This window comes from Budorcas taxicolor, chromosome 16 (genome assembly GCF_023091745.1).
Source record: "Budorcas taxicolor isolate Tak-1 chromosome 16, Takin1.1, whole genome shotgun sequence".
NCBI classification, from domain to species: domain Eukaryota; kingdom Metazoa; phylum Chordata; class Mammalia; order Artiodactyla; family Bovidae; genus Budorcas; species Budorcas taxicolor.
In genome coordinates this window covers 57,258,595-57,281,327 of record NC_068925.1, presented here as the reverse complement: position 1 = coordinate 57,281,327, position 22,733 = coordinate 57,258,595, and the positions used below count along the sequence as shown (strand labels likewise).

General features: G+C 46.4%; 1 protein-coding gene and 1 long non-coding RNA gene across 2 annotated transcripts in view; both read left to right on the top strand.

The window, feature by feature from the left end:
- The window catches only part of LOC128061464 (uncharacterized), a 37,218-nt gene extending 16,279 nt beyond the window's left edge, over positions 1–20,939 (top strand). The window contains exons 2-3 of the long non-coding RNA XR_008200734.1: positions 1,835–1,910; positions 20,808–20,939. This is a non-coding gene — a long non-coding RNA (uncharacterized LOC128061464). The remainder of the gene's footprint in view (positions 1–1,834; positions 1,911–20,807) is intronic.
- KIAA0040 (KIAA0040 ortholog) lies at positions 20,940–21,242 on the top strand. Its single transcript, XM_052653579.1, has one exon. The coding sequence runs from the start codon at positions 20,940–20,942 to the stop codon at positions 21,240–21,242; it is 303 nt and encodes a 100-aa protein (XP_052509539.1).
- Positions 21,243–22,733: the final 1,491 nt, after the last annotated feature.

The window sequence follows — 22,733 nt, the reverse complement described above, 5'->3', positions numbered from 1 at the left end:
ATTCCTCTCTGTAGCTTTTTGGGAGTTAATACAGTAAGGAGAGTATCACGCTGGGAAATGGAAAAACTAGAACCTGGTCTGCCCTTGGCCACTGACCAGCTTTGCAATTTTAAACAAATTTTGAACATCCATTTCTGTTCTTTAGTTTATTCATCTGTGAAATAGGGCAAGAAATCCCTTCCCTTCTCACATTACAGTGGATTTAATGAAGAAATGTTTGCAGAAGAGAAGCTGTTAAAAAATTAAAATGAGTTATAAGTACAGGGTCTATGCTAGGACTTTCCCCAGTCATAAATAAACTCAGACCCATTCAGGCATCAGTTTTAAGACACCACGGATTTTCTCCCCCTCCCCTCTGCCTCCCTTCCCAAGGGATCAGGAAATAAATCACAGTTTCTTTCTGATTGGTTTGGTGATATTTCATTTCAGTTCATAATCGCATTTTGTCTAAGGGAGAAAGTACTATTAATAAAGGGTTTTTTTTTTTAATTGTAATATTTGTGATTACCAAGCCTGGCTGGTTAGGGCAGACTGCCCATGAGCCCAGGGTGGCCCTTAATCCTGCTCTGGCCAAGGCATACTTTGAATTACCAGAGGGATCAGGTAAGAGAATGAAACATTGACATTGCTATGTCTCTCCTGCTCACCAACATTCAGGACTTTCCTGTTACACCAAACCTATGCTGAGCCTTCCAAGCCCCCTGAAATCTCACCCACCTTCCTCAGGAGGTTTCTTCACTGCCTTCCCAGTCCCAAACTCTGTACGTGTTGGCCTCTGTACCCCAGCTCTTGCTTTCCCATCCTATCCAGCTCAGCCTAGCTTCCCTTCTCCCACTCGAATGTCCAACCTTCGATGTGATTACACCCAGTACAGGGGCCCTACACGACCTCCATCTCCTCCAGGTTGCCTCTTCCTTAAAACCTAAGCCAACAACCATCACTCTCCTTTCTAACTGTGCATTCATTTTGGCACTTTCTGGTATTTATCTTAGACTTTAATTGCTTATTTTTGAAAATTAAACTGTGAAGCGCATTATCAGTTTATAAAGACTCTCATGTATATATAACTCAACTATTAGCCTTCTCATGGATAAAGAACAGGATGTTTGTAGAATTATTTTTATTTTAGTGACCCAGTAAACAACTTCAGGGAGGCTCTCGAATGTTCTATACAAACCTCCCCACCCCTACCCCGGCCCCCGGCCGTCAGTCAGAGGGCAGCCACCCCTGCAGTTTCTGCTCCTTCTGCTTACACCAAGCAGCCTAGCGCCACCAACTCTTGCCTCCTGTGAAGGATGGAATGTGCTTATCAGAACCTGCCCAGCAGGGTGGACATGCTTGACCAGCCCTTGGAAATCTGGGGTCATTTGGGCACACGGAGGATCCAGGCTACCTAGCACCACGGCACCACAAGGGGAAAGAGGAGCTTCGCTGGTTGGGGTGGGGTCGGGGTGAGGTCCACCTATCCATCCATTTGGGGTTGGAGGCAGGAAGACCTCCCAGCATGGCAGCCAGTTTCCCCAGAACTTCAGGCCACTGTGACTACCTGGCAGAACTGAGGGGTGATGGCTGCTTCCCTGTCCCTACACTGGCCTGGAGTAACACCAGTTGTGACTCTTAAGAACTTGTACAGTTCCTGACAGCCTAGGTGCACAGTCACACGCCCTGTTGCTCTGACACAAGGACCCAGGCAGGTGCCCACTTCCAGTAGCTGGTTGACTTTGGAAAGTGCCTGCGTACAGTCAGGCCTTTAGAACTGTACCAGCAGCCTGCCTCCCTCCCAACCCTTCTGCAGAGGTGGACCATGCTATCACTTTCTTGTGTCTCTTCCCAGATTTCCCCCATTTGGGAGATAAATCGAGGCCCCAAGCGACTGAATGAGCTTCCTGAGGACACACGTTAAGTCACAGGTAAGAGTTTGAACTGGCTTCTCATAGCACCATGAACTTCCCCTATGTTCCCAAGCTATCTTTTAGCCAAGAATTCAGCTTGTATGAAAATCTACAAGAGTATAAACAAATAAAACCATATATTATTCAAAGCCAAGCCTAGGAGTCTAGAGCCTCATAGACTGGCCACTGAGAAGCAGAGCAGGGTACTCACTTCAAGGGCACTCCCAGGCCCTTCTCTGGCTGCTCCAAGCCAAATCCCATCTCTGGGACCCTCTCCTGCCTTCTGACTAGCAGAAGAAGGACTATACATCCTGACCGTTTTGCCCTATCAAAATGTTCCCACCCAATGTCTTATTTCTTCAAGATACTGATACTTTGAGGGTTGGTCTGATAAAATATATATACATACATACACTGGGCTGATAAAATACACATACACACATAGGGCTGCTAAGGAAAGATAAAGCTTAAGGCTGGTGTAGAGCCTGCTGGGAGAGAAGGTCAGAGTTCCCTGGCCTCTCCCACCATCTCCCCCACCTCCCATTGGCCTCATATGCTTTCCAGAGTGTCTTCCATAATACTTTGAGGTCTCTAGGCAAGGATGGAGCAGAAGTGGTGGATAGGGAAGACGGGGTAGGGCTGAGGGAAGAAAGTGTGTGTGTGCGCACGCACTCTTTAGGAACTCTCCTACCCCCACAATCCCCAGCTTAAGCAGTTTCTTCCATCCATACTCCCAAATCACTCATGGGCAATGCCTGCAGCCTCCTTTGGGAAGGTCATTTCAAAGGTGGAGAAGAAAAGACATTGATATGGGGTTGGGGGGGTACAAAGGCAGGCAAACTGAAGGTATCAGGGATAAAGCAAAGCCAGTGGCAGTTCCAGAATTCCTCTAGAACAGGACTTAGCGATAGCAATCTATCTAAACAGAAGTACCTAAAACTGCATTTGATAAGACTGAGCAGATGTCACCTGTATCAAAGAAAGAGGGTACTGAGGCAAAAAAGGGGGTGTTACTTGCCTGGGTGGGTGCTCCATCAACGTTTTAGCACATTCATATATATCTTCTACGTTCACCAACAGTTATTTATCAAAACGGTTAAAATACATCTATATCCACACTTGATGTTGGGGATACAGATATAAATGCATACAGACAGGAAGTGAAGATTCATCCCCCAGTAACATCAACTCCTCCGCACTACCCTCCCTCTGTGGCCCAAAGTCTGACGAACCTGAACTGTTTCCACACTGTGCATTCCACAGGGGTGAGTTATGACTGGAATGAGAATATTTCTGCTCACTCCCTCTATGACTTGGCCTTTACATTTTAAGCCTTAATATTACAGCAAGGTAGCTTTCAGCTTTTAATTGCCCTGAACTTTTGTTAACATTAAATGAAGGGAAGAAATGGAAAGGAAAATAAAATTGTATCTGTATTGCTTCTGAGTTGCATAATTGTATATTTTTGCCACCCCATTAGTTTTCAACTATTCCAGCCTATAAACCTCTCCCCCACCACCACTGAGGAAAATAAATAAGTCAGTCATTCAGCAATTGCTGCAGTTTGCCAAACTCTGAGTTCTCTAATATTAAAGAGAGTGATGCAACTTTAAATCCAGAGTCTATTTTTTAATTACCACCTGTGGGAGACCCTGAATCACACAAGTGCTTGGCTGTCTTCTTGCTTTTTCTAAAAACATACCTTCCCTCTAAGCAGATATGACGTTAAACATCAGTTATAGCAGTCAGCCACAGACTGTGTCCCCTTTATTTGGGGACCAGAGAAAGCACTGCCCCTCCCCAACCGCTTCTAACTCCAAGATGACCTCAGAGCCTCAACTCACACTTTCCAAAAATAAAACTGTACTTCGGCACTTTACCACACCCACCAAAATTGGCTCCAAAATTTTTTACCAAATAGTTTGGAAGAGTGAAAATAAGAACAGTATAACCCAGGTATGTCACTGTAACCATGACTACAGGTTTTATTAGCACTAATATCAGGATGTGGTCAGATTGGATATATACAGACGGCAAACACAAGCCTGCATGGTGTCAGAGTGTGTGCCCATAAATTCTCCAAATTGGAAACGTGGCCCTTAATGACTATGATTCATGAAGGACCTGGGGCAGGCGGGGGTGAGGATGGAGGGAGGGTGAGAGGGTTGAGTGAGGAGTTTTAGGGTGGAGGGCTGCATCAAGAAGGGAATTCAGGGTTCTAATTTTAGCTGTAATTCAGCTTTTGAATACAATCCTCGAACATGCCCCTACCTTGCATTTAGACTGCGGTTTTCACAGTGTTCTTTGACGTACCTTGTCTGTTGTTCACAAGTCTTGACAGATGTCTGAGATGGCTAATAGCTGCAGCTCTCCGATGAAAAAGGGACTCAGAAAGCTTAACTGATTTGCCCAAGGTCAGAAGCTTGGAGGACAAGTGAACCCAGAACTAGAACTGGTTCCTCTTAATATTCTTTCCACCGCACCCCTCTGTCAGCCTTTTATATTCTGCTTGGGACATTTGGATCTGTATTCATTCCTCTTGCAAACATCCCTCATCCTTATCATTTGTTTAATTAGCCAGAAACCAAGATCAATCCATCAAACTGGAGGTTGACAGCTGGAAAGTAAGGCTTGCCTTTCGTCCTCATCTCTTTTTCAAGCCCCCTGCCTGGCTTCCGGCTACACAGATGACAGCACAAATAATAGGCAGTGTAGTCCCTATTCTGGCGGGAGTGTGTGGTCTTGGGGTTACAAAGTTTAATATGCCTCCAGGGACCAGGTAGGTGTCAGGACTGGATGAAGCCTGCAGGGTGGGGACTGGGGTACAGGTTAGAGGAAAATCGGTCCTTCTAATGCTCCAGCAGATATGGGTGGTTAGTGTACCCCGATTTTAGGACTCACTAAAGAATGAGAATTGTATATGAAATCAGAGGAGGAAAAATTAAATAAAATAGAAGTACCTAAGGGTTGGATATAGCTCCTGGGCTGTCAGTGAGCACTCTAAGGAGTTTTATGCCTTTAGGCCCCCAGCACTCACTGTCATGTGTGACATACTGCACTTCTCTTATATTTCCGGTCCTATTAAAATGTGAGCCCCTTAGGGTCACAGGAGGTATCTTAGTTCATCAAGGGTGTGTCCATAGAGTGTGGCACACATGCCAGGCTTTCAAATGCTTGACAGGTGAATGATTGGTGAATACCCCTTCATCCTAGAACAGAGGGTCCAGAGACGGAAGTCCTCTGGAGAATGGCAGTTCTAGAGCATAACATTTACAGCAGGGTCTTCTGCACTTTAGTAGCTCCATTGTTGTTGTTCAGTGGCTCGGTCATGTCCAGCTCTTTGTGACCCCATGAACTACAAGTTTTGTCCATTCACATGAAAAGTGATCAAACTGCACACGAGACTTCCCTGTCTTTCACCATCTCCCAGAGCTTGCTCAACTCATGTCCTTTGAGTCTGTGATGCTATCCAACCATCTCATCCTCTGTTGCTCCCGTCCCTCTCACCCTGTTTTTCCCAGCATCGGGTCTTTTCCAGTGAGCTCTTCCCATCAGGTGGCCACAGTACTGGAACTCCAGCTTCAGCATCAGTCCTCCCAGTGAATATTCAGGGTTGATTATCTTTAGAGTTGACTGGTTTGATCTCTTTAAGTCCAAGGGACTCTCAAGAGTCTATTCCAGCACCACAGTTCAAAAGCATCAATTCTTTGGCGATCAGCCTTCTTTATGGTCCAGCTCTCACATCCATACATGACTACATGTCGTCTGGCTAACATGGAGCAGTTGGAGGGCATGTGCCTGCTAGTCAGGGCCTGACAAAACGTGCTCCACTGGAGAAGGGTATTGCCAACCACTTCAGTATTATTGCCTCAAGAACCCTATGAACACAGTGAAAAGTAGCTCCATGGCCTTGGGCAAATTACTCAGTCTCTGATAGCCTCGGTTTCCTTATCTGTATAATGGGGATTTAAAAGACCCACCTCCTGCATTCTTGAATGAGGTCCTGTCTGTTGAGCCTTGATTACACACACAGAGTTGGGCACTTAGTAAGAACACAACCAACGGTGGCTTTTGGATTCAACAGATCATTCCCTGTTCCTGTGAAAGGTGATAAGACATTATGCCAACCCTCTGTTTTTGAGGCTTTGGCCTCTGAGGTCTCTGTGTTAAAAGAGGTTAGTCAAAGGAAAACAAGTGAGCATTCTAGCTTAAATGAAGAGGAGAAAGTTGATAGTGATGGACAAGACAAGGTAGCCCTAAGAAACTAGATCCTGGATGTCAGGGCTGAAAGAGGGGCGGCAGCTGAGAATGAATGGGAATAAAATTAATGAGAGAGCAGGGGAAAGGCAGATGAGTCTGCCTTGACTCCTAAGATTGGCTGATTCACTTCTTAAACCAGTTCACAGTAAAAGTGATCAAACTCTGCAAAAGCTCTATGAATTCTGAAATGAATGGCTGTTTCTACCTTTCACACAATGAGTAGCATAATAAATAGAGTGCTCTATGGTTTTCAAGGCAATTCTAAGGCTCCCACTGTGTGAAGTGTACTTAGGCAATATGCTTTACACACATTATCTTTATACATATCATTCATTCACTCACTCATTCATTCATTCATCCATTCAACAAATACTGCCAGCCCACTTTCTGCCAGGGACTCTGTGGGGTATAAGGAATAAAACAATGTAGTACAGTGGAAAAAAACACCTCGCCTTCTGAGAAATGTGCTAATAGCTAACATTTGTGTTTACGGAAGAGAAAACTAAACTCAAAGTGCTTAAGTGGATGTTGCCTAGACTCCAAGCTGGTATTAGTGAAGGAGGCAAAAGTCCTGACTTCGTTGTTTTTTGGTTGAGGAGAAGAAAACTCAAGTTTCCTTGATGATCTAGGGACATAAATATGAGGAAGTTTATAACTTGCTAACAGGCTGGGGATATTATATTCAATCACATTTGGCACTGTTGGAATTTTCAGAGTATCAGCGAGACATGATTTTTAGTGTTTACTCCTAAGAGTGACTGAAAACGACTAATTATTGTGAGAGTCTATGACATGTATCCTTGGGAGACAATGTAATTAGGGGAGGGAAGAGAGAAATGAAAGGAAGAGAGAGAAAGAATAAAGAAGAATAAAGTAGCTAGAGACTTAACAGAAAGTCAAAGAAAGCCCAGATGAAAACCCTTTTAAACTCTTTTCATTGTCCTTAAATTATTCTCTAATTATTCTCTACGCATCATCTTTGAGTAGAGAGAAGGTCTTTTTCCTCCACTGTATTTCCTAGCATAGCTTAATTAATACTTGATTGATTGAAAGATCGACTGATTTGAACCTGGAGTGAAATGGAGCTTTTTAATTTTCTTTTCTGCTGAACCTGAAATAGAACATATAGTAATTAGGGAAGGATCCCTTGTTATCAGAAAGTCACAGCCACGATGAGCAATTTGTAACAGAGCAAAAGGAAGGTAGATGATTATTTGGGACCTGATAAAGCATACTCCCCACTCCCTACTGCTTTCAGTGATATGCGAGTTTCTTGATCGTTATTTCCTCCTTGAAAGAGTTGCTTGGCTAGGGATCTGTCTGGACAGTGGGCTAAATGGTGGGTAATTGTCATCAAAGTCTGACCACAGATGTGACTGATGGCCTCTTCTCTATGCCTTTCATTACCCTGGCTCTCTCCTCCAAAGCCTGGATTGACTAATTTACATTTTTTTCAAGATCTCTTGAGTTAATCAGCATTTCATTCATTCATTCATTCATTCAGGGACATGTTCAACTCTGGGCATCTAAACAGAATAAAACAGGCAAGGACCCAGTTCTCACTGAACTCATTTAGCAGAGCAGGCAGACAGTCCCTAAATGCATACGCCACAGTGACAAGATCACTGCAGGTGAATGAGAAACTTCAGAGTAGGAAGAACTACCAGGGCTGTAAGACAGGATGGCGTGGGAGAGATTCACTGGGGGCTTGGCTTCTCGGATGACTTGGTTAAGCAAGGCTTCCTATTGAGCTAACATCTGAGGTTATAGTAAGTAGAAATGCCTTTGTGTGGAGCTCTGCATGTTATGAAGCTGTTGATCATGCCAAGATCTCAGAGAAAATGGACTGATGGAATTAACAAGTTCCTGCAGGGTGGACAACTCTGAAGTAGGTGTGTCCAGGGCATGGTGAGTGAGGAGGGGAGTACAAGACAAGATTAGAGATGGAGGCATGTCTGGGGTACGGCAAGGAGTCGGTTTGACTCCACAGGCATTGGGAAGCCGTGGTGGGTGGGGGCAATGTGATCTGGCTCATGTGGGGAGAAGAGACCATAAACAAGGAACAGCAGAACCAAAGAGAATGGTTAGGAAGCTGAGCAGTAATCCAGCCGAGGGGTGACGGCAAGCTAGCCATGACATGGAGAGAAGTGGACACATGTGGGATATGTTTTAGAGAGAGAGGCCATGGGAGTGCTGAGGGGTGGGAGTGCTGTGAAATCAGGGGGCGTACATGAGCCTCCTGGGGCTTCTGTGATGAAGCACCGCAGGCTGGGCCCTTTAAACCACCCAAGTGGGTTGCCTCATGGTTCTGGGGGCTGGAAATCTGAGATCAAGGTGTTAGGAGGGTTGGGTCCTTCTGAAAGCCATGAAGAGAGGATCTGTTCCAGGCGCCTCTCCTTGGCTTGTCAATGGCCATCTTCTCTCAGCATCCCTTCATGCTGTCTTCCCTCTGTGCAAGCCCACCTTTATGTCCAATTTCCCCTTTTCATAAGGAAACCAGTCATATTGGATTATAGATCCACTTTACTCCAGTATGACTCATCTTTAATTTATTGATACATCTCCAAAAATGCTGTGTCCAATTAAGGTCATATTTTGAGATAGTGATTAGCTCTTCAACATAGACATATACTCTATATATATATGTGTGTGTGTGTGTGTGTAATTCTTTGTGTTGTTCTGCCTTTTAATTTTTCAAAGAAAACAAACAATTATAATATAGTCAGACAAGGGCTGTGATGGTAGGTTATTGGCTCCAGGAGAGCTCAGAAGAGAAAGAAATGGGTTTGGGGAGGTTTTCGGGCAGAGGACTGGCAGCTACAGAAGACCTCCCAGTGGAGTCTGGAAGGACAAGGAGTTCCCCTGTGAATGCACCAAGGGGAGAGGTGAGAAGCCGCTCCAGGCAGATGGAACAGAGCACGTGGCAGTGCAAGAGAGCAGGATGCTTGGGAGAGCCTGAGGGAGTGTGGCAATGGAGGCGGTGGGGGAGACGAGGCTGGGGTGGGAGCAGCAACCACCAGCTCACAAGCGCTTTGTTCCCCTTGCTAAGGAGTCAGGATGATCGTACAAGTGACGAAGAGCCAAATGTGGGCTGAGCGGGGGAGCATGTTCAGTTCAGTTCAGTTGCTCAGTCATGTCCGACTCTTTGGGACCCCATGAATCACAGCACACCAGGCCTCCCTGTCCATCACCACCTCCCGGAGTTCACTCAGACTCACGTCCATCGAGTCCGTGATGCCATCCAGCCATCTCATCCTCGGTCATCCCCTTCTCCTCCTGCCCCCAATCCCTCCCAGCATGAGTCTTTTCCAGTGAGTCAACTCTTTGCATGATGTGGCCAAAGTACTGGAGCTTCAGCTTTAGCATCATTCCTTCCAAAAAAATCCCAGGGTTGATCTCCTTCAGAATGGACTGGTTGGATCTCCTTGCAGTCCAAGGGACTCTCAGGAGTCTTCTCCATCACCACAGTTCAAAAGCATCATCTCTTCAGCGTTCAGCCTTCTTCACAGTCCAAATCTCACATCCATACATGACCACAGGAAAAACCATAGCCTTGACTAGGCGGATCTTAGTCAGCAAAGTAATGTCTCTGCTTTTGAATATGCTATCTAAGTTGCTCATAACTTTTCTTCCAAGGAGTAGGCGTCCTTTAATTTCATGGCTGCAGTCACCATCTGCAGTGATTTTGGAGCCCAAAAAATAAAGTCTGACACTGTTTCTACTGTTTCCCCATCTATTTCCCATGAAGTGATGGGACTGGATGCCATGATCTTCATTTTCTGAATGTTGAGCTTTAAGCCAACTTTTTCACTCTCCTCTTTCACTTTCATCAAGAGGCTTTTTAGCTCCTCTTCGCTTTCTGCCATAAGGGTGGTGTCATCCGCATATCTGAGGTTATTGATATTTCTCCCGGCAATCTTGATTCCAGCTTGTGTTTCTTCCAGGCCAGCGTTTCTCATGATGTTCTCATGATGGGGGAGCATGACCCCATTCTAATTTTAGGAGATGAACTGAAGAAAGGGAAAACTAGAGACTGGTCTGGGGGCCTGGACAAATGCAGTGACAAGGCGGGTGAAGAGGAGGGCGCCTCTGCTCCTCCGATCCTTCCTCTGCTCCTCCACCCTCTGCCTTCTGTGCTCATGGCGCCAGAACTCCCTGCTCACCTTTGGTGCTCCCAGGCTCCCACTCCCTCCTAGACTGTGCCAAGCTCTTCCCCATGTCCGGGCCTTCACCCTGCTGCTCCCACCTGTGCACAGGTAGACCCTTGTCATCCCTCAGACCTCAGCTCAGTCACCTCCTCAGAGGCCGTGCTGACTGGGTCCTTTACAGTATCAATAGCATCTCTTGGTTTCCGTGTTTGTGTACCTGTTTAGCGTCCACCTTCTCCCTGTGGAAAACAAGTGACTTCACCATACCTGCATCATTCCTGACTACATCCACTTGCAGTGCCTAGGGCAGCGTTGACTCACACGAGGAGTTCATGGAATGCAGAAGGAAGAAGGGGGGTGCAACAGAAAGACAGTCTGGTTTTGGGGAAGGACAGAGGCTCATGTCACACTCTTCCCAGGGATATGAGGTCCCCAGAGACAGTATCCCCATCCTCATATTCTGTATTTTAATTCTGAATTGGTTGCTTTGAAAAAGAATGATGAATGGAATGGAGTTAAGAGCCCCCTTACTACAGGAAAACTAGGGGAAGGAGGAAAAAATGCCTTTTAAAGGAGAGCTAAGGAATGGTGGCACCCAGGCAAGTAGAGATTGGGTAGAGGGCTCCCCCATGAAAGGGTAGCTTTCAAATAATAACACAGTAAGAGGACATAACGGGACTTCCCTGGTGGCTTGGTGGTAAAGAATCCACCTGCCAGTGCAGGAGATGGGTTTGATCTCTGGGTTGGGAAGATCCCCTAGAGAAGGAAATGGCAACCCACTCCAGTATTCTTGCCTGGAGAATCCCAGGGACAGAGAAGTCTGGTGGGCTACAGTCCCTGAGGTAGCAAAGGAGTCAAACACAATTTAGTGACTAAACAACAATAGCAACAAAGAATCAAAGTCACGGCTCCAGAACCATCCCAAGCTCTAAAAACGCAAACAAAATGAGCATCAGCTAAGGAGTTGGGGTGTTTCTTCGGCTGGCCTATTCATTTGGGGTCAGATAATAAGGTAACGTCTGTTGCCAGGCGTTACCAAGAGGTTTTACATTTACTGACTCACTTGTTTTCACAACAGCCTATTATTATCAGCTTCATTTTACTATGAAGAAAGTGAGCCCCAGAGAGAGAAGCTGAGTTATCTGCCCAGTGGGATAGACAGTGAGTAGCAGTCAGGATTTGAACCAAGGCTGTTTGGTCCCATAACCTGCACTCCGGAGCACTTAGCTAAACCCCTCCTGGGTGGAAGCTGCACTACGAGAGACCTGCTAAATGGATCACATATTTGTTATATACCAATGTTAGCTTTTTGTCACCTGTATGAGTCAGGATGGGTTAAGTGCTATGTCAAATAATTCTTAAATCTCAGTGGCTTCCCCCTACAAAGGTTTCTTTCTCTTCCACTGTTCGCTGTAGTCAGCAAGGTGCCCTGCCAGCAGTCATTCAGGAACATCTCCCACCTCTGCAGTCCCAGGGGCTCTGGAGTCTTTCCCTGGGCCCTGTGCGTTGGCCAGCCAGTGAGCAAGCAGAGAGAGAACACGAAGGACCTCAAGAGAGACTTCAGGACCCAGGTCCACACTCTGTTGTCCAGAACTCAGTCACATCCCCAGGGGTGTCAGGGGGCTGAGAGGCATAGGCTGTCCTGAGCCCAGGATGAGGACATAGTGTACATCTTGTCAACCGCTGTCTCAGTCTTACCTGCAAGGACTTCTATATGGGATACCTGACTGGGGTGGGGGGTCATGCTGGGAGTCAGAAGACATTGGTTCTGGTCCTGATCTCACCAACTGTCTGACCTCCAGCAAGACACAGCCTCTTCTGGTCCCAGATTCCTCATCACTAAAGTGAAGAAACTCAACCACATGACCCATCTCTGGATTCTTCCAACTCAGGAAGTCTGTCTGACAAAGCATCACTTCATTATTTTTAATAACCATAGTGCCTTAATCGTTTCTGTATTGATGACCTATTGGTGCTTTTGTTCAAAATTGCAACCTTAATTATAACATTGATTCTGAAGGTAAACACTACCAATTTTCCCCTAATACTCAATATCCAGTTCCACACCATATATGCATACTCTGCAGGGTGGAGGAAGAGGCTCCAACCTGGACAAGTTACTTAAAGCAATTAATTAAATTGGGGGAAATACAGATCTCTATTTCATCATGCCTTAAGCCAGGTTTAAGTCATAAAGTCACATTCCACTAGCAGATTATTTTCTGGAATCTGACACTTTTTGTACAAAACAGTACTTACATCTATTAGAGGGCATCTGAGCATGCCAGGTTAGCAAGGTGAGAACCGTGAAGAAAATATATACCCAGAGCAGCAGAGTTAATAACTGCTGACTGAGGTTCCACTGTGCCCTCACTGCCAGAGAGCCTTGGTTTTGGAAGTGTGTGATGTTGTCATAACCAAAGGGATTCTACAAGGACTGCAGGGTGGATCTGAGAGCTGGGCAAGGTTTGGGCAGTCAGGGTACAGAGCCCTGGGGCTGAATAAGATGCTTCATACCCCCAGGAGAGATGGTGGGAGTCTTAGAGACTATTGGATGGGATTCCTATTTCAGGAAAAAAAAAAAAAAAAAAAAATATATATATATATATATATATATATATATATATATATATATATAAAAGCAGAGTTGGACACCAGAGAGGAGACTAGGGTTAGAAGACAAGGAGCAGAGCACAGCCCAGAGACAGTCCTTGGTCCCTTGGCCTGACAGTTCCGCTACCGCATCAGCTGAAGAACGCCCAAGTCAGGCCACGTGTCCCACCTGCTATCACCACCCTCAGCCTTGTCCAGGTGCCATTTTCCCTCATCGGTTATAATCATCTCCTCCTGCTCCCATTCTCGGCAATCTGTTCTCTCACCCCACTGACAATGTTCTTTATAAAACACGGAGCCTATTCCCTCCTTGCTTGAAACTCCATGACCCTTTTGCACACACCAGCCATTGACGTGGCTTAGCCAGCCCAACGGGTGTGGGGCCACCTCCCTCAAGGGCTTCCTGTCACCCCCATCACCCTCCACACACCCTGCGGCTACATCCAGCCACACTGTCCTTTCAGGGCCTTTTCAGGGAAAGCAATGGTTCCAATTGTTCATCTGCAAAAACAAAGCACAGTGAACACATTATTTCCTGTGTTTCCAGACTTTGGGGAGGGGGGACACTTTATCAAGTGTTAACAACTGAACTCATTGCTGGAAATTTAGAGGCACTTCATCTGAAAAGGTATTGGAGAGTTGAAGATAAATACACCACACATATTACTTGAAAGTGCTTTAGATAAGTTTAGTCTAAGTTTTGAGACTTCTGAGACACCTTTACCACATGATTGCTGTGGTTCAGACCTTAGCAAAGCCATCCTTGCCCAGTACCTGCCCCAGCCTCCCTGATGGGCATCACTCATTTTCTCAGCATCCCAGACTTCTCCTTTGTAGCACTTTCTATGTTACACTTGCACACCAGTCTTCGGGCTTCTTTGCTTCCCACATTGGACTTTGAGCATAAGAGGGACAAGGACTGATCCTGCCTATTTCCTGGATACCCAGGATTCAACCCACTTCCTGGCATGTAGTAGGTGATGCCTAAGTAGTCACAGAAGGGATGAGCAGATGCTGTCCTGATTATCATTTCTTTCGCATCTCTTTCCCTTAATCCCCTCCAGGTCAGCAGGCTTACTCCTTCCCCAGTGCTTCTCTCATGCCCTTAACACAGAGCTTGACCACAGGACTCATCACCTTGTGCTTCTGCTATTTCTGTCTCTCCTCCTTACAAGACAGGAAGGAGCTCAGGGTCTGAGTGCACAGGGTCAGACACAGTGGGTGTTCTGTGAATGCATTGAACTATGACCTCAAAAATCACTAAGGACGGTGACTGCAGCCAGGAAATTAAAAGACGCTTGCTCCTTGGAAGAAAAGCTATGACCAACCTAGACAGCATATTCAAAAGCAGACATCACTTTACCAACAACGGTCGGTCTATTCAAAGCTCTGGTTTTTCCAATAGTCATGTATGGATGTGAGAGCTGGACTATAAAGAAAACTGAGCACCGAAGAATTTATATTTTTGAACTGTGGTGTTGGAGAAGACTCTTAAAAGTCCCTTGGACAGCAAGGAGATCCAACCAGTCCATCCTAAAGGAGATCAACCCTGAATGTTCATTGGAAGGACTGATGCTGAAGCTGAAACTCCAATACTTTGGCCACCTGATGGGAAGAACAGATTCACTGGAAAAGACCCTGATGCTGGGAAAGATTGTGGGCAAGAGATGAAGGCAGCAACAGAGGATAAGATGGTTGGATGGCATCGCTGACTCAATGGACATGAGCAAACTCAGGGAGAGAGCAAAGGACAGGGAAGCCTGGCATGCTGCAGTCCATGGGGTTGCAAAGAGTCGGACATGACTTGGCAAATGAACAACAATGACCTCCAGGAAAGCAGCTCTGGCCCAGATGCCCTGACTAACTAGAGCAAGAAGTGACCCCCAAGGAGGCTGCCTGCAGCAGGCCTCAGTGCTGCCGCATATGAAGATGAACCTCTTCCCCACCCCTCCTCACCCATGATCCATCCATTCTCTCATTCAGCACATGGCTCCTGAGCATATAGAAAAGGGTCATCACCTCAGCCTGCTCATTCAGCAGTTTTTGAACCTGATAACTATCCAGAAACACTTGGGTTGTTTGTTATAAACATAAATTTCTGGGCATTTCCTAGACCTACAGAATCAAAGTCTCCAGGAGTGTAATTCAGGCACTTGAATCTTTAACCCCCTTGGTGACTCTCAGGCAGCCAGCGTGGCCAGAGTCAGAGGCCAGAGAGGAGACTAGGGCTGCCCTCCCGAGATCCTGTCATCACCTGAGATCCATGGGTGAGGAGAGAACGCAAGCAGGGTGATCACCGCAACACAAGGTATGGGCTCAATGGAACAAGCGAGGAAAGGCCCAAGGCAAGGTCTCTGTCCCTTTGCCCCCAGGGTACAATGATGAGATGGCCCCTACACATACTCAGGAGTCTACAGCTGCAGCAGAGGAATCTTTTAAGGTTCTGAGAGAGACCTGACCCTCCTGCTTCACCCTACCCATTATAAGAAGGCCAAAGATTTAAACCATATAGAAAGCACTCTGGAGAAGTTCTCAGGGATTTCAGCTGGCTGCCATTATGATCCTTATCATTAACATTTCTAGAAAGCATTTGCTACCCAACAGACCCTATTCTCCAGCTTTATTATTTCACCTAATAGAAATAACAAGAGGCTGGTGCAAAGGAGAATGCCCTGCCCCTTTCTTGGGGAGTTCCAGAGGAAACAGCAGTCTGTGGGCCAGCCTTGGACATGACTCTGGAGCAGCTCTTGGATGTCAGGGATGGACCAGTCATCCCTGTGGCAGGAGCCATCCCTGTACATTTCCAGGGGTTCCGAAGACTGGAGAGAGGCCAGAGCCTGCAGGGGACTAGGTGCTCTCCCCAGGCCTCGTTTTATGAGCTCACCAGTCCTCCAGACACTATCAGACGTTCCCCAATGACCCTTCTCCATTCCTGTTGCCAAAAGCCAGAGTCTAGAATTACAGCCACAGAACTGCTGACCAGCCCTAAGCAGGGAGGTCACTGTGATGCCCTTTGTATTTGAATGGAGTAGGGGTCCATGAAGACTGGGCTAGAGGTGAGAGATGGGGAAGAAAAGCTCAAGGCTAGAATTAGTCCACTGTTATCTGGAGTTCACTCACTACTTTGTAGATTATGTTTCATAGTGTTGTACAGTTTACAAAATGCATTAAACACATTGAGCTCTTAATCTTCACAACCTCATTACAAGGGAAGCTTATTAACTGCATTTTGTAGCTAGCATCTGGTAACTGGCCAAGGTCACAAGAATTAACCCAGGACTCAAACCCCCAGGTCTTCTGGCTCCAGGATCTCTGTTCACCATCAATACTTCACATGCAGACAGACAGAAATTTGTGGAAAGAATGAATGAATGACTCTCTCTCAACTAAATACTAAGGAGGATATAGAGATGAATACTACTTGGTTTCTGGAAAACTGAAAGGAACTTCTCCCCTCTTCTCTCTCCTCACACCCACCCCCATAACCACAATCAAGGTTGGTTAGCACCTACTGTCGATTTTACAAGAAGAGATGAAGTATTTTTCAGTGTCAGCAACACTTGAGAGCTGACAAAAGGATGGGGTCTCCCAGAGGGCATTTCTAGGCCGAAGTGTGGCTCCTTATGCAAAAAACATTCCACAGAAGCTCTGACTTTTTTAATTCATACCACCAAGGAGATATTTGATTGTTTCCTGGAAATGCTAATAATGCAACGCTCATAAATACTAATGAAATGCTATAGATTAGCAGAGCTCAGCAAGGAACCTGGGGGGTGGGGGTTGCCTAGAAGAGAATTCTTAGATTAAAAAATATAAAGAATACCTTTTAATCGAATTTTCCCCAGACAGGGTTCCCAAGTGTTAATGAATATTCTCTTTGGCCATATGGAGAGTAGACTCAAATAAGTACCTTTAGGAATCCAGAAGCTAATTATTGACTTAGCTTTTGCTTGAAAAGAAATCTGTTTATTCACATGGCTATTTTAGGTGCCATGGGATGGATGAGTTTGAGCCAAAGTTGGGAGGGATGGGAGGGCCTGGAATGTTGAAATAAAGACATAATTCAAATGCATGCTTTTATTTCATCCAACTAAGCAACCAAAGCTGGAATTTGCTTCTTCTTCTTCTTGTCTATTGACATGATCCCTTGATGATACTAAGTCCTGTGAAATGTATGAGCCTCCATGATATCAAAAACTATACCTTTGTCATTCATTCCTGAATCCTCAAAACCAAACACAGTTTGTGGTACATATCAGGTGTTCAATAAATGTTTGCTAAATGGCTGAAGTGCTCTCTTAAAACATCTTCCAGAGCTTTCCAGACCCTCTTATCGTTCCCTGCAGGGCAGCTCTGATCACAATATCATCCTATTATGTGCTCAGTCGTCTCTGACTCTTTGTGGCCCCAAGGGCTGTAGCCCACCAGGGCTGGGATTCTGGCTGTAGCCCACCAGGACTCTGACCATGGGATTCTCCAGGCAAAAATACTGGAGTGGGTTGCCATTTCCTTCTCCAGGGGTTCTTCCCAACCCAGAGATTGAACTGGTATCTCTTGTACCTCCTAAAATTGGCAGGAGGATTCTTTACCACTGGCATCACCTGGGAAGCCCATTATAGAGCTCCTCCCCACAAAGAAACACACTCTGTGAAGGTCCCCTCTAACCTGGCCACAGCCTACAGCCCTTCACTCTCCCACCAAGCTTCAGGCTCATCAGAAGGTCCCCTGTTCTCCTGCTGATGTTCTAGAAGTTTCTCTGCCTGGGATCTTTGACATCTTTTTCACACGTCTGTCAAGAGCCTACTTGTCTCTCGAGGTCAAGTGGCTCTACTTTTATGAATACTGCCCTACTGTTCTCCAGGAGCTCCATGACCTTCTCTCTGGCCGAACCCAGAGTGGGCCCTGATTCACATATGCTCCCCACAGAGACCAGCACGACCCCAGCACAGGAAAGCTTGTCAGTAAGTGTGGTCTGCTGCTGTCTAATTTGAATCACAGAAATCAGTGCAAGGAGCCTCTGGTTCTCAAAACCATATGTGTAGGAAGGATCAGCTTAGAGAAAGGCACCCAAAGTCTTCCTACAACAGAACATAAAAATCCCTCTGGGTCAAAAAAACAGGACCATATAAGGCTGAGGTCAAAGCAAAGATTATGGCAAAGGGAGGAGAATCCAGAGGACAGTGAGAGGTGTGAGAAGGAACAGGCGCCGGGCTGGCCCCACTGAGGGGTCTGGGGAGACCAAGTGTGGTTCTCCTCTGTAAAGAGCCTGTGCACTTGATGGTGTGCAGGCAGGTCCACAGCACGTGATGTTTCAGACACTGGAGCGGCTCAGGCAAAGCCTCCAGCAAGGACACATAACTTCTCGGGATGCTCGTCTTTGTTGCACATTAAGTTTAGATGCCAGTATGCTTTCTATAAACCTCCCCTTGGGCAGGACTGGATTTTTATTGTATGTATCTTCATGCATTTGTGAGGTATCTGACAATGGGAAATAAATTTCTTTGTAGTCTCTTTCTACAGCAGACAGGGATAAATGTTGACCAGGATAAATGTTTCAGTTGATCTGGGGGATGGCAGAGGATTCTATAAACCCTGGGCTGCTTGCCAAAAATGGGTTAATTCCACATGAAGAAATCGGAGGCCCAGAGCCACGCTATGAATGGCTTAGCCCTTGGGGATCTGGAGCCAAGCTTCCCAGAATCCTCAGGGCCAGCTCTGCTACTCACACACCATGTGACCTGTGCCTGCATCTCTTTGGCTGTAGATGGGAGGAATAACTATACCTACTGCATAAGCTTGTGATAAAGTCCAAGAGAGTCAACAGGCGCAAGGTGCTTAGAACAGTGCCCGGCATGTAAGAAGTGCCATCTTTTTTAAAAAAATTTTATTTATTTAATATGTATTTATTCACCAGCTGCGGCAGGTCTTACTGCATCACGTGGGATCTTTCACTGTGGTGCATGGACTCCAGAACGCGTGGACTCTGAAGCACATGGGCTTAGTTGCCCTGCAGCATATAGCATGTTAAGGTTCCCAGACCATGGATCAAACCCATGTGCCCTGCATTGCAAGATGGATTCTTAACCACTGGACCACTAGGGGATTCCCATGAGTCCCACTGTATAACATGATGTCAGGCTCCTTGGGCCCAATGGCACAGAAGCAGGTGCCATTTTATACGACTGCATAAACTGTATAAATAATGTTATGAGGGGGTGGAGCCACATGCCTGCAGACCAGGATGGAGATCCTGGGTGGGGCTTGGATGGACACATGGGCACTGGGTACCTGGGACACCAAGAGTGCGTGTTATCCAAGGAATGAGACCTCCAAGCACAACTGCTGGGACAGCGTGTGTAACACACCACCCCGATGTATAACACACGCACTTATGCTCCAGTGCAGGACAACCCAATGAAGCCTGAACTTCAGAATGACTCTGGACCTAGGTTCCCCTAGTGCTTCCCTCCACTCACAATGCACCATCCAGTTGCTCACTTAAAAGATATAATTTACATGAAGGTGACTTAGAAAAATATCAAGTAAAATATAAAGTAATGTTACCATCCTTAGTTTTTCTGCTTGCCCGGCAGCCTTGGGAGAGTGCTGAACCCATTGTTCTGAGGTCTGGGTGTTCATCACAGCTTTGTGTGTGATGAGAAACACACATGTGCTTGTGTGTAACCTCACAGACAGGTCACCCCACCACTCTGGGCCTCAGATTCTGCATCTTAAAGTGAGACAGCTGGTCAGGATGATTTCTAAGCTCTCCAGCCTGAAAATCAATGACTTTTCGATCTTTGGCTCCTGAACAATGTTTAATGCCAAAAGGTCTCTTAAATTCCTTTGACTCATGCCTGTCCTCCAAGTCTTGTTTAGACCCAAGAACCTGTGGATTCCAGAACTGAAGGCGCCTCTAAGATCTTACACTTGAGAGCTTAGGCCTGAGCTACATGTGGAGAGTTGGAGAAGGTACTATAGGAAGAGGGACCACTCTGGAGAAGCAACCAGAACTGCCCAGCTGCAAGCTTGGGCTCAGGATAGGAGGAGGGAGGCAGCCAGGGACCTCCTTCCAGTTTCCAGGCACCATCACTGATCAGCCTGCAAAACTCTTTTCACTGCAAAGAGAGGAACAGGCAGGGTAGGAGACTTGGGAATATTTGGTTGGGGGACAGGGGGACGAGAGTAATGAGGGAGAGAAAGGTAGAAACAGAAAGACCTGGTTTCTCACCCACAGCATGATGAGTCCTTGCCAGGTCTGAAAGTGGAATGTAAGGAGGGAGGAGACATGGGGCCAGGAAGAAAGCATGAAGGGACCGTGAGAAAAGCAGGAGTGAAACAGGATGAGAACTGATGACCTCTTAGCCTGGGGAGGTCCAGGGCCCCCATGACAGCCAGCAAGACTTGGACATTCTATCTTGTGCTTAAGCTTTCATTAGTGTTAAAAATGACAAATTGTGTTCATGGAAGGTCGGATATAGAGCTGCCCTGTGGGGAGTATGTGTTCATCATTTATCAGGTAGGCTGAAATGAAGAAAGGTGGAGAACTACTCCTGTAGAGGGTCCAGAGAAACAACCCTGTAACCAGAACACTGTGGGATGCACACACTGATTTCTCTAACCATCGTGGAGCACTCCCTATGTGCCAGGTCTGACATCTTATTAACTGTCATATCCTAAGCCCCGTATAGTGTGTACATAGCGAGAATTAGTTAATACATAACTGACTAAATGCATGCATTTATCTTGTTTATTGAGTCTCAATACAATTTCAGTGAACTCTGGAACTCTTTGATTTCCTCCCATTTCCTGAGCCTAAAATCAATGATGTTATTAAAAATTATAGACCATCCCCACGGCGTCTCTCTTAAACGATCCACTCTTCTCTCTTTAGGTGCTATCTGTGGCCTGCCCAAACCCAGAGCTGGAAGAGGGCTAAGTTCCAAGTGGGCAAGCCTGCATCCTCTCGTGTCCTGCCCTTGCGGGTGGGCTAAGGGGCTCCTCTGGCCCAGTCTAGCCACGCACCATGGAGAAAATCAGCATGTTCTTCAGTGCCATCTGGGACATCATCTCCACCAAACACCAGGAGGGCCTCTTCAACAGCATCTGTCTAGGCATCCTCCTGGGGCTGCCCCTCCTGGTGATCATCACCTTCCTCTTCATCTGCTGCCACTGCTGCTGGAACCGGCGAGGTGAAAATGGCCAACAGCAGGAGCAAAACAAGGGGAAGAAGAAGAAGAAAAAGAAGAAGAAGGCTGAAGAAGACCTCTGGATCTCTGCCCAGCCCAAGCTTCTCCAGATGGAAAAGAGGCCATCCCTGCCTGTCTAGCTAGGCAGGGGGCAGAGGTGTCCTGCCTTGGGAGCTCAGCTGCCTTCCAACCACACCCAGTGTGGGGAGCAGAAATCCCTGCAGTGATGCGCTCAAGTTCACAGAGGACCTACCCAACCAAGGAGCAAACCTCAGACCAAGTGTCCCCCGGGGCAGGCCTTCCCAGGGAGCATGTGGACAAGTCTTGGACGCTTTCTCAGCATCTATGTGTCCAATAGCAATGCTCTTTACTGCAGACTGAGGCATGCCTTCCACCCATCTCTGGCACATTCCGTATACAAAAGCACAAGGAACATTTATCCATACTTCTTGACATATCTCCCAAATGCACACATGCACAGCACCATAGGTACCCAGGCAAGTACATTCTGTTCATCAAATGGTCACTGAATGTCTACTTTGAGCAAGGCCCTAAATGAGACAGTTCATTGTCTGCTCTTGGAAAAACATCTCACAGGAAGGCCTGGCAGATCCAGGCCCACATGCACAATTATATAACAAGAGAAGCCTACGTGCTGTCAATGCCATACACCACTCAGGTTAGAGATGAATGCTCTCCTCTTCCTGTCCCTACATAGCCTTTTACTGGAAATCTTCATATCTGGACATTCCAGCCATCTGGTATCCCCCCATTCCTATATATTGATAAAGACACACCAAGTTCTTGTGCTTCTGGCCTTTCACCTGGGAGAAAAAGTTGAAAAATCAAAAGCTGTAATCTTACAACTCATCACCACTGATGGGTGTTTAATGGTATCCAAGACTTCTCTTTGAGATGCTACCCCCAGCAAGCCTCCCTCCTCCAAGCAAGAACAAATGGCTTCTGGCCATCTTCATGGCCAGTTTTATGCCATCCACTTCAGTGGACTGCCATTGTGTACCTGTGCAATGTATGTTTCACAGATGGAAACAGGATGCTACCCCTGAGCAACGAATCTCCTATGAACCCAAAGGTTTTCAGTGGGGAAGAAATTAAGACAATCACTGGTACAGTCTCACAGAAGGCACACTGGAAACAATTACATAAAGTTATCATGGAGGTAAGGCATGTCGCAGACAGGGTGCAGAAGTTATAGAGTCTAAATGAAAGTAGGATGAAGCTATATAGAGATTTATTAATATTTAGCTTGAAGCTCAGGCTAGTGCCTTGCACACAGTCAGTACTCACAACTGTCTGTGGATGCTGTCAGATATGTGATGCTATTAAGGGTAAACTTGTAATACCTCACCGAGTCCCCAAGTGACCTTCTCTTCCAAGTGAGCCCATTAATTGCTGCAACAGGTGGAAGTTGGGTATTGAATTCTGAAGGAGGCAGATGCACGCAGGGCCAAGGTTTGGGTTGGCAAGTGTGCCCTGAGATCTAAGGACATGTAAGCTGGCTCCACTGTTAGCTGAGCAGAGCATCTCCCCACATTCTGGGCTGAGTTTGGGAGGCTGAATTAATCCACTCACAGGGAGAACTGGGTGGTATTTTGATTGTCTTGTGACCA

Excerpts from the sequence above, each read along its gene's own strand:
- KIAA0040 (XM_052653579.1), top strand. The coding sequence starts at position 20,940 with ATGGAGAAAATCAGCATGTTCTTCAGTGCCATCTGGGACATCATCTCC.